Source organism: Tenrec ecaudatus, chromosome 2 (genome assembly GCF_050624435.1).
Source record: "Tenrec ecaudatus isolate mTenEca1 chromosome 2, mTenEca1.hap1, whole genome shotgun sequence".
NCBI lineage: Eukaryota > Metazoa > Chordata > Mammalia > Afrosoricida > Tenrecidae > Tenrec > Tenrec ecaudatus.
This window is the reverse complement of record NC_134531.1, coordinates 198,585,295-198,598,110: the sequence shown is the minus strand read 5'-3', so window position 1 is coordinate 198,598,110 and position 12,816 is coordinate 198,585,295. Positions and strand designations below refer to the sequence as shown.

The 12,816-nt window shown below is 38.5% G+C and overlaps 1 protein-coding gene across 1 annotated transcript; it reads left to right on the top strand.

Moving 5' to 3' along the window:
• Positions 1–6,824: 6,824 nt before the first annotated feature.
• LOC142440347 (olfactory receptor 14C36-like) lies at positions 6,825–7,790 on the top strand. The gene has a single exon (XM_075542808.1). It carries the CDS (start codon positions 6,825–6,827, stop codon positions 7,788–7,790), a length of 966 nt encoding a protein of 321 aa, XP_075398923.1.
• The last annotated feature ends 5,026 nt before the right edge of the window (positions 7,791–12,816 follow it).

The window sequence follows — 12,816 nt, the reverse complement described above, 5'->3', positions numbered from 1 at the left end:
AACAATGAGACCGACAGTTCCAGGGGGGCATGGGAGATGGAGAGGTGGGGGGAAAGGAAGTGGTGCTAACAAGCCCAGGGACAAGGGAACAACGAGTGATCCAAATCGGTGGTGAGGAAGATGTGAGATGCCTGATAGGGCATGATCAAGGGTAATGTAGCCAAGAGGAATTGCGAAAACCCAGGTGGGGACTGAGCACGATAGTGGGACAGGAAGAAAGTTAAAGGAAATAGAGGAAAGAGCTGCGAGGCAAAGGGCATTTATAGAGGTCTAGATAAAGGCATGTATATATGCAAATATCGGGCATATTTACATATGAGGATAGGAAAATATACCTATGTGCATATATTTATTGGTTTAGTATTAAGGTAGCAGAGAACATTGGGCCTTCGCTCAAGTACTCCCTCAATGCAAGAACACTTTCTTCTATTAAATTGGCATTCTATGATGTTCCCCTTCCCAACACAACCGCAGAACACAAAGCTGGTGAATAAGCAAATGTGGTGAAGAAAGCTGATGGTGCCCGGATATCAAAAGATATAGTGTCTGGGGTCTTAAGGCTTTAAGGTAAAGAAGCAACCATGTACAAAGCCCACATAGAAGAAGCACACCAGCCTGTGTGATCAAGAAGTGCTGAAGGAATCAGTTATCAGGCATCAAAGAACAAAAAAAATCATATCATTGTGTGCTCGCCTCCATAATAAGATTGCTGTAGACAAATGGGTGCATAAATGAATGTGGCAAAGAAAGCTCATGATGGCCAAGTATCAAAAGATATAGCGTCTGGTGTCTTAAAGGCTTGAAGGTAAACAAGCGGCCATCTAGCTTAGAAGTAACAAAGTCCACATGGGTGAAGCACACCAGCCTGTGTGATCACGAGGTGTCCAAAGGATCAGGTCTCAGACATCGTCAGAACAAGATTTTTATAAATAAGAAGATGCCCTTCCTTACTAAGACAATGATTCCAAGGCAGTGTTAATAAGCAGGATGATGTTAAAACAACACACAATGCAATAAGGATCAAAGAACAACACAAAACTCATGATCCATTTGAATGCATCCTGAAATAAAGAACAAAGGGGGAAGGACACATTTATCTTGCAAGTAAGACACCAGTCTGAAAAGTACACCAGTCATCCCTCCATGCCCTTAGCATATATATCAAAGTGCACATGAAGAAGTGGCTAGAGTCGGATCAATATGTAACTCTTCTTGGATTATAGTACTAATGATAAGAATTGGTTTCTAGGTAAATTCATAAGACTCAGTTGGATAGAGTCAGGATTATAAAGTAAAATAGAAAATGATATTGAACAACTCTGTGATCAACATAGTATTTTAGTTACGAAATCAATGATCTCTTGTGTCAGCTCTTGATCATCATGTTTTAATTCAATAAGTAGACTCTTCTGGTTTCAGACATACAGGAAATCAGTAGAGCGCCCTGGTGGTGTAGTGCGGTTTGAGTTAGGTTGCTAACTACAAAGTCCTCATTTGAAATAACCAGCCCCTCTGTGGGAAAAAAGATGAGGCTTTCTCTTCCCATAAATATTTATAGGCCTGGATATCCGAAGAAGTTGCTAAAATCCTATAACATTCTATCAAGCAACAACATGACTGCAAACCTTAGCTGATGAAGATTGCTGTTGGGGCTATGTGCCCTCCAGTCACTGCTGACTCAGAGACACTACGTCAACAGAACGCAACACTGCCCGCCTCTGTGCCACCCTCAGAATGGCTCTTGTGTTCGAGCTCATTCTTGCAACCTGTGAGTCGATCCATCTTCTGGAGGGACTTCCTCCTTCTCTCTGCCCCCATTCTTTTGAAGTGCTTTACCAGACACTGCTAATTTGTCCAAAGAACCTGACATCAATCTTTGCCATCCTCGCTTCTGTGGCTCATTCTGTCTGTCCTTCTTTCAGGACAGATGTTTGGTATTTTAGGAACTTTCCAGATTATCTGCCTGCACCTTCACCCAAATGTATCCATTCTACTTTGGTCTTCCTTGTTCCCCGGCCAACTTTCACATACACATTAAGTCATGTATTCACCATTACAATATCCACAATACAGAAAATAATAGTTTCATTGCACTAAAACATTTCCTACAGTGCCTACCCACCCTTCTCTTCTCCTTCTGAACGCCTGGGAAATCATTGTGTTTTCATTCTTCCTTCTGTTTTTCGTTTTACCAGCTTGTCCTGCAGTCGGGGTCACACAACATGCCGCCTGTCTAGCTGCTTTCTTTCCCTGAGCAATAGACAATTCAGTTTGCTGTGCTTCTGTTTGTAAATCCAAAATCTTATCTTCATCATTATTAAATAATATTGCATTCCATATATATACATATATATGTATATATTTTTTTCATCTGTTGATCTTTTGAAAAAATATCATGAGTGCTTCAAGTTTGGAGCAAATCTGAATAAAGCGATGGAGTGAGAATATACTTGATGACAATGAAAACATGAAGAAAGTTTAAATAAGTATCCGTTGAAAGTATTTTATGCGTTTACTTGTTCTTAAATCGATTGATTAAATACCTGGATCTATGATTGCTTTCCAGATTGTAGGATAAAGTATACTTAGCTCTGTACTATCAGACGTTTTATAAATGTAATGAATGAAATCTTCCTTTCCTCCAAAAATGAATGACAGCTTCAGGTGCTCTGTCTCCTTAACATCTTGGTGTTGCCAGTGATTTTCCTTTGACTCATTATGTTAGTTAGATAGATTGTCTCAATGTTGTCTTCATTTCTAATATCCTAATAACATTAGCTACTGAGAATCTTTTTATGCACTTCTGCGCCCTCTGTATATCTTCTTAAGTGACTCTTCTGATATACTGCTAGTTTTAAACTGATTTACTTTGTTGTACTGTGAATTTTTTAAGGATTTATATATTTTAAGTAAAAGCACCTGTACCATAACTCATATTTTGCAATTGATTTCTCCCAGTATGGATGGCATTTCATTATGCAATAAGACCAAAGCCCTCACAGCTGGAAAAATAATAACATGATCATGATAAATGGAGAAAATGTTGAAGTTGGCAAAAAGATTGTCTTACGTGGATCCACAATCAATGCACGTGGAATCAGCAATCAGATCTAAAGTGGTTTCCATTGCCTAAAGCCGCTGCACCAGACCTCAGTCGAGTGTTCAAAACAGGGATGATCTTTTGAGCACTCGGGTGCAAACGACCCAAGCCCTGGTATTTTCCAGTGACTCAGTTGCATGTGAAGGAGGACAGTAATGGGACAAACAGATCTGTATTGGAAGAAGTGATGTCAGAATGCTCATTACAGACAACAACTCTGTGATCAAATCAGCAATAGGAGCCTGGACTTTTCCTTCCCGGACTGTACTTACAATCCACGAAAATTCACTCTAAGAATAAACAATCTATTACAAGAACTGAGAATTTTGTGCATGTTTAAATCATTATCTCAATCTTCATCATTTTAAAAGTCAAATATATTAATATGTCTTGATACATAATGGTTGGATTCACACTTAGGTTCCTGTTCACTGTCCAGGTAGAGTCAATTACCTTCTGAAATCCCTTCCTGGGAACTGGCTATTGTTGAATGCCCAGGGATGCACTCCCAGGGGTTTCTCTAGTGCCATCAGCCTCCTCTTGGTCTTAGATATATCTGAACACAGAGATATTTGTTATAAAACAGAAGGATTCCTGGCAGCGTCTCAGTCATTTTGAGAAATATGCTTACTCATTTTTGTCTTCACTTAAAAGACTGCAGCATTACCTGTCCAACACATAAAATAACACCTTGTGAGTATTTGCTGTTATTGGTTAATTTTTTTCTTACCCTCCTCATTGTTACTACTCGAGTAGCTGATTTCATTTCCTCTTTGTACAGGTAACTGTTTTATGCAGAAATGCTGTAAATGAGATTAAAATATAAAACTTAGGGAATGTACTCACATACATGAACAAATTTTTTTTAAATCTATCTGAAAAAAACTCAAGTCATTATAAGAGAATTCATACTTATTCCTAAAAGCTCAGAGGAGTGGGAAACAGCCTTTTACCTCGCTGATTCTAGAAACTGAGGCAGTTACAGAAATAGTCTGTGGACGGTGCTTAGCTGGAGATTGTAATTTTATATTAAATATTTAATCAAATATATTTTCTTTTAACAAAAATTATTTTCTATTGTTGATATTTACTAATTATATTTTAAAATATTTTTATTTGCTAAGCATTCAATTTTATATTTTCTTCGTACATAGTGACTCAGTGATCACCTGACGTACAAGTAAATTTTATACATACAGTTCCTTTTACTTTAACTATAATTCTAGTACTTTCTGATATTATATTATTGGATATATAAGCATCTGGTCATAATTATATTTACACAGATCCCATCAAGACTGCTTCCAGCCCATTTTCTGCCTATAATTAATTTCACAATATTTTGGAAATTTGAGAAAAGTATAAATAGATTATAATTTGTTATATGTGCGTAACTGAAAAATCCATCAATGAACAAAATATATCTTACAATTTGGGGTCTTGAAAGAGTATCCTCCCAGTTGTTCTATCAAAGTCAAAGAACAACTTGATTCTATATTTGGACAGATGGGAAAAATCATGTAATTCACTAATCTTCAAGAAAAAATGCTCCAATACCTGATACACAAGATCTACCAGAAAATATACAGCTAAAATATGTTAAGCCTTTCAAACTCTACCCATACCATGTCAGGATATTTTATATCATCGTGTTTATTTTGAAAACAAATGATTTCACTAAAAAAAAAGAGGGTGCTGTGCTCAATTTACTTTTGGTTTACTCATTAGAGTTTAGTCCATACTATTGATATGCTTCACTGTCGCTGCAACAATGTGTGAAAACTAGGATGTGAGAATGGCGTGGGACCAGGCAATATTGCATTCTGTTGTGCTTAGGGTCCCGGTGGATCACAGCCAATTGAATGGCACTTAACAACAACAATGGATATGGGTACTCATTGCATTGTGACCCAGAAGGTCAGCAGTGAGAAACCACCAGACGTTCCAGGGGAGAAAGGTGGGACTTTCTACTCCCATAAAGAGATACAGTCTCAACAGTCACAGAGGAATTCTACAATGTCCTATATGGTTGCTAAGAGTGGGCATTGATGCGGGACCATGAATTTGAGAGGTTTCTATAATTTATAGATATAGAGTGAAATAAATGTTTAGTGCTAAAAGAAGCACATGATCAATCCTTTTGTCTATCACTATGATGAATTCTTGTTGACTTTTCTTCACCATAGAAACATTTTGGGTTCTCCCTATATTTGAAATATTTTACAAATATAAACTAAATAATTAGTTGTTAAATATTTATAAAAATGATACTAAGGATTTCAAACATTTCACTACATAGTAAATAAATGACAGAATACAAAACATATCTTTCCCCGAGGGTCACAAAAATTCAATTCAACTAAAGAGTCATATAAAATTCATGCTGGACACCTAAAATTTCTTATTGTTTAAGACAGTTTTTCACTATATGTTCAAAATATTAAAGCCTGTTGAATTTCTATTATATGGTAGTTTAAGTCTGTCATTGACTTTTATGGGAGTAGTGTTAACCAATTACTAGTAATATCACAATTGTCAGAAAAAATTGGCATGAATGAGGTACCTATGATTTTTCAGTAATTATATTGAAACTAATTGATTTTACAGTCCTAATAAATACTCAATCAGCAGGAATATTTAAAACAGAAAAAGCAATAGAAATTTAGTATAAAATTTAAAAGGAAGTTATATAAGTTTTCATAACTTGTCCTGGTGGGCAACAGGAGGGCTGTTACAATCCAAAGTCCTGGTGGAGAGAGAGCAGCATGCGATCATCTATCCTGTTAGAAGACAACACTGACTACCACGGAGTGTCTTCCACACACGTCTTCATAGATTCATAGACCAATTGTGGGTATTTTCATAATACTGTTCTTTCCATTTAACTTGTGGATACAATTTTCTATATTGCATAGTAACAATGAGAATTACATTCTAGATATGTGAATATTATAATAAAATGGTGTAATTATGATTCATTTTCTTAATTATGGTATCTAGATTAAGGAAGAAGAAAAATTACCCTTTAAAATGTAATAAAATATTTTACAAAAGGGTAGAAAGAGAAAATGAAATGTCTAAATAAAACCATAGCTTCTTAGCTGTTGATGAGAACAAATATATGTGGCAAATAGAAAAAGATTATCAGAAAGAATAATTCTTCAGGGTCTATCCAAAGGAAATAAAAAATTTCGTGTGAAATGGTGATGGAAAGAAAGATTAAAAAATGGTATTTCCATCATAGTCAGAAAATGAAATAAAATCACTGATAAAAATTGAGATGCTATGAAAAACTATTGCCTACTCTTTCTACGTGGGTTGTATTTTGGTCAACATTTAATTATATACTAAATGTGTCCTAATAATATTCATACATAGAAATTACCTATATTAATGCAATAAATCTGCTGGGCAAATTTTTGATCTTTGACTCCCAATATTACAAAATAACCAGTGGAAGAAATGAAGCACAACTTATTTTGCTGCCACTCAGAAATATATTACGCTAGGAGAATTTCATACTAAAGAAATTATATTAAAGGAACATGAGTTAATATTGTGATACTTTATACTAAAAACCCCAGATATAGGAAATATAATGGACAAATGGGAAGAAATCCATGGATTTACTGCATTTCTTTCCCCCTTTGATTCTTCTTCTTCTTCTTTTTTTTTTAGGAATTGTTTACATGTGGCTCTCAAAATCTTAAAAAATCATACTAAAATGCCTAACTCTACCCTAGTGACTGAATTTCTACTTACAGGATTTTCTGATGTGTGGGAGTTGAGAGTCTTGCACACAATGTTATTTTCACTAATGTACTTGGCGACTCTCACAGGGAATCTTCTCATTGTCACAGTGATCACTGTTGACCAAAGACTTCATACCCCCATGTATTACTTTATCCTGAATCTCTCTGTCTTGGACATGTGTTACATTTCTGTGACTGTACCCAAGGCGTGTGTCATCTTCCTGCTAAACAACAGGGTGATTTCCGTGGTTGGATGTGCAGCTCAGATTTTCCTCGTGCAGTTATGTGCTTATGCAGAGTTGCTGCTGCTCACCATCATGGCCCGTGACCGCTACGTGGCCATCTGCCAGCCCCTCCACTACCATGTGATCATGACCCCTCGTGTCTGTGTCCAAATGACGCTGGCCTCTGTGCTCAGTGGTATGGTCTACGCAGGTGTGCACACTGGGAACACATTCCATTTGTCCTTCTGTCATTCTAATGTGGTTCATCAGTTTTTCTGTGATACTCCCGCTCTGATGAAGCTCTCCTGCTCTGACATCTTAACCAATGAAATTGTAATTTTTGCCTCTTCTGTGATATTAGGTGGTGGCTCCTTTTCCTTCATCACCATGTCTTATGTTCACATATTTTCTACGGTGCTCAAGTTTCCAACCGGAAGAGAACGAAGAAAGGCCTTTTCCACCTGTATCCCACACATTCTCATTTTCATAATTTTCCTCGGCTCTGGTGCTACTGTGTATCTGAAGCCAACCTCCAACTCCCCTCTGATACAGGACATGGTCATTTCTGTGTTCTATTCTATAGTCCCTCCTTTCTTGAATCCTGTCATCTACACTCTTAGAAACAAGCAGATAAAGGAGGCTGTAAGGCGAGTTATGAGAAAAACACTCATTTTTTCAGGAAAACCCTCGTTATTCCAACACATTCCTACTTAGATTGTAAAAGCTGACAATAATTCAAAGTTAATGTTTTCTTAATTTCCTAACTTTGGCTTAGGTTGTAATTAAGAACATTTTAATTTATGTGCTAGCAATGAAATAATAGCACACACTTGATGTTTTTTCCTCTATTAAAAATACACATTTGTTTACACCTATGACTCCACTGCCATAAACTTGTATCTTTTGCTAAAAGTGTATTTCCATATATTCTCTTTTTAATATAGTATGCAAGGGAACCTTGGTTGCTGAATGTTTACCTGATTGACTGATGACCAAAAGCTCTGTGTTCTAAACTTTCAATCACCCCATACAAGGGAAAAACTTGGTGATCCAATCCTGTGACCATCACAGACTGAGACACCCGCTCCAGGGTCATGTGACAGAATTAACTTGATGGCCACGGATATCAATAACAGATAAGCCACATTAGCTTTGTCTGATGTCATTATACCACAAGACACACAATGTAGCATTTGTTATGTTTACAGCTGCCATAGAGTTAATTTTGACTCAGACTTCTTGTGAAACTCTAGAACTGCCCCAGCATGTTTTCATATCTGTAAAATTTTCATGTCTTTAAATTTTATTGAAGCAGAATGCTAGTTTTATCCTGTGGAGTTGCTGAGTGGATTCAAAGAACATTCATTGTTTGTCTGTCTCTTTGTTTTTTAGCAAATAAATTAGTAATTTGAAACTAAATGGCTCCTAATCTTATAACTAAAGTAATACTAAAAATAAGCAATATGACAAATAAAACCTGACCGTATGATAAGAGTTTGCATGGTAGGCATGCTGTTGGTAAGAAAAAATTTATTGTGCCTTTCTATCCTTTCCATTAGTTGCAAAGGATAAATTTAAATTATAAACCATTTTATTAAAAATATTATTTTATGTGAGGTCATATAGTTTCTTACTCATGTTATTATTGTTAGGTGCCATCAAGTCAGCTCCAGCCCATAGCAACCCTGTGCACAACAGAATGAAACACTGCACAGTCCTGTGCCAGCTGGTAATTAATTCCTATGTCTGCTCCCATTGAACCACCCACTGTGTCAATCGATCACATTGAGCACCTCCCTCTTTTTCCTGCCCTTCCACTTCACCAGACACGATGACCTTCTCCAGGGACTAATCTCTCATAACAGTATATCCAAAGTATATAAGGTGAGGTTCTGCCATGCTTGCTTCTAAGAGACCCTCTGCCTTTTTCCAATACAAATAGTTTTTTTTTCTTTTGGGGGTTGAAAGAAGTGAATAGAATTGCAGCATTAGAAATCCTACACCATCTTCATAATTATTACTGTGCTTTAGGCTATTGTCGCATTCATTGTGTCAAAGATCTTTTTATGCAGAGTTTAGATTCTTCCTCCTTGTGTTTTTTTTTCTGACAATCTACATTATATTCAATAGTCTTTCCTTTCACTATAATTCAAATGAACTAATTCTTTTTTCTTCTTCCTTAGGCCTTGGACAGATTTCATATGCATGCTGAAAAGTAAGACAGCTAACATGTAAATGATAGCATTTAACCTTTGCCATGTTTGGAACTGTGTGGTCTAAGATAATTAAACTTGCTCTGCCAAGAAAATAAAATTAGGGTACACTCCACTCTCATGTGTTTTTTTGCTTCTTTATTGCTCTTTCTAAGAATGATTCTGATGCATATTCTTAAAAAGTTACAATGATAAAAGCAAAATGTTACGTACTTTATATAGTTATATATACATAAACTTTGTTCATGTAAGCGTTCCCATTATTCTTAGAGTACCCTTTCAAATTTGTTACCGGTATTATCTGGTAAATAGAAACATTGTTTACCATATTTGGTCAATAATTGGTAAATCATATCTATATTATGATTTGATTTTATGTTGGACACACAATTTATTTTTTTATTTGAAATTAACTGAGTGGGAATCAACAAAGAGACTAGTGGGTATTGTGGGGAATATGTAAAAGTTTCAGGAATATGTTTGTTGACAGGACCAGTGGCACAGCTTCTGACATGGGAGGAGAGATGGAAAGAAAATAAAAGGACCGTGAACAAAGCTGGTGTGCAGGGGTAGAAGAGATAAAGGAAAGGGGGGACCATTGCACTCTATTGCCTCGCCCTCAGGAGACCCTTTGGACTCTGCACACTCCTAGTTAGCCCGATTCCTGAACAGCCTGCTTCTGGTCCTAGGGTTGCATGTATCCACTCTTCTGTTGGACACTCAAAGATAGGAGATGCTCAGGACCTCACTGGAAACCATGCCACTTATGAATGTAATGCACAAGCTTTGCTTTTCCTATTCCTCCAAATTCTCAAATACTGTTAGGGGTAGAAACTGATTCTCTTCATTCACCTCCTTCTTCCTGGGTTAAAAGAGAGAGAGAGAGAGACACTGCCCAAAGAGGCACACAAGACAATAGAAAGGAAGGAACCAGAAACGTAACAAGCACAATTACTGAAAAAAAAACGGCTCTCAAGTTCCTAGGAAACCACTGCTAAAAAGCAGAAGGGTCCAGGGAGTGGCACTGCATAGCCTCCGTCATCCCGGTCCACCATACTTGAGTGCTGAATACAACTCAAGGGTCAAGTATGTTGGTCGATGTCTGAAAGGAAGATTGAAGGAATAGGAGAACAAATTATTACAACTTATTTCACCTGACCATCAGTTACAGCTGGAGAGGGAAGAGGCCAAAAGGAGCAGAGAACTCCTCGAGACAGAACACAAAGACAGAGGGCTTCCTTTACAGACTTTAACACCTACCACATAGCCACGGTGGTCAAAACATGGTCCTGGACTAATGACAAGTCCTCAGACCAATAGGAAAAAAACAGAAACCCCAAAAAGCATCAGCATATAGACAACTGATCTTCCACAAGTGCCCAAAAACCATCCTGTGGGAGGTGGATGCCCTCTTAAGAAGCAGCGCAGCAAACCAAGGATAGCCACGTAGAGGCAAACTGAAGGTGGCTCACACACCTAGAAACAAACCCCACATTATCAGGACTATCAACAGAAACACCAGGACAAACCTAAGAACCTTGGTGCACGGAATACATAAGCTAACTGCAATAGGGAAGGGTGCACACACACAATTGACCCAGAAATCGTTGAGTGCCTTATATTAAGGAGAAAACACCTGTGTGCATCAAAAGATTTCAGCAAGAGAGTAAAAAGAGTGCACACAGCCTGGGAGAGCATTTGAGCAATGACAAAACAGACAAAGCGATTAGTACTAAAACCTACAATACCTTTTCAGCATGCAAAAGGAGGAAAACCATTAACATCCTGAGGAAATGGGCACAAGGCCTGAACAAAATTTATAGTGGGGAGGAGACCCAAATGGCTAATAAGCATATGAGGAAATGCTCCCTATTATGAACCACTAGACAAATGCAAATTAAAACAACTGTAAGATACCACCTAAAAGCCTGGAGAATAGCCCAGACACAAAATTAGAGAGCAACAAGTGTGGGATGGGATGTGGGGAGATAGGAACTCTCCTGCACTGCTGGTAGTTCAGTAGCTATGTACAACTCTGTGGAAAGTGTTCTAGTGATATTGAAAGCAAATGGAAATTGAGTTTCCTCACAATCCAGCAACGCCTCTACTGGGCATCTATCTAGTAGCGGTAAGAAATAGTCCAAGGCCAGTTGTCTGCTCTCCAAAGTGTATTGTGGAGCAGTGTGCAATCACAAAGAATTGGAAGCAGTGTAAATTCCCAGTGATGGAGGAGGGGATTAGAAAACGCTGGCACATACACACCGTGGATTAGTACATCAACTGAAAAGCACTGATGACCCATGGAGCACATAAGCTCCTCAGCAGAGCTGGAGAAAAGTATGCTGAGAAGTTAGCCAAACACAAAGGGAGAAATACAGCCTGCGTCCATGGAGGGAAGTATAATCGGCACAGTAGGTATAGAAGAAAAGGTACCCACCTCACACTAGATGGGCTGAAGAGCAGGCAATAGGGTGGGGGACAGACCAACTCCAAGAATGCACATGTCATTCCAACACAAAGAAGGTGAAAGGAGCGGGGGAATTGAGGGGGAAGGGGGGAGATAAAGCCATTGGGGGAGCAGAGCACTAATCCACCCAGAGGGACGTTATTGTTAATTTTTCCACAGAGGTAGAGGTGGGAGTGCAGACCCCACCACGGCATGGCAAACCTTGAGGGCAACATAACCACATAGAGGAACAGCAACCGATGAATAGAGAGGTCTACAGGGCCCCAATCAAAGCCAAACCGAACCTCTCCCTAGAAGTATATGCTACAGAGGACAACACTAAGCCTACAGGCTGGGGAGAGGAGCTGGCTGTCATGCCCACATGGAAGCAAACCAAGAAGAAAAAAGAGACAGTGAGGGACTAGGCCCCTCACTGGCACATCAAACCCTGAGGACAGAGTCCCTGTATGGAGCTGCTAAGGCTCAAAAAGGATGCTGACAACAGCTGGACACATTACGTCCCCTCGCTGGAGCATACAGCAATATAGAACAGTACTGCGGACACAAGGCTGGAGTCAGTCTGATCTGACCAGCTCCTCTCCAGACCCCAAGACCACCCCCCAACCCCCCTTCAGGGGGCAAACCAAGAAGGAACATAACAGATCAGCAATGGGAGCAAAGCAAAGACACAAATTCCCTGAAGAGCCCCCAAAACAGATTCTTACTAGGATGATCAGTTCTCAGAACCCCACAAGACCAATGAGGAGAGAATCATGAAGATCAGACAGAGAGATTTGGAATAATTAATGCCAATTTTTGGTAGTTTTATTTGTATTTTTCTCTTTTTAATCAATTTTTGTTTTCTTTTTTTATGTCTCCCACATTATTGTTGTGTCTACCTATAAAAGATAGACATGGGAAGAAAGCCTGAGGAGAAAGCAATGGGACCAACTGTTCTGCAGGGACTTGTGGGGAAGAGGGACGAAGGAAAGGAGAGGTGAGGAACCAACGCCATAGACAGGGGACAATTAGGAAATTAAAGTGAACAACAGGGAGAATGTAGAGACTCTGATGGTGTTGG

Coding starts and splice junctions, on each gene's coding strand:
- LOC142440347 (XM_075542808.1), top strand. CDS start 6,825: ATGCCTAACTCTACCCTAGTGACTGAATTTCTACTTACAGGATTTTCT.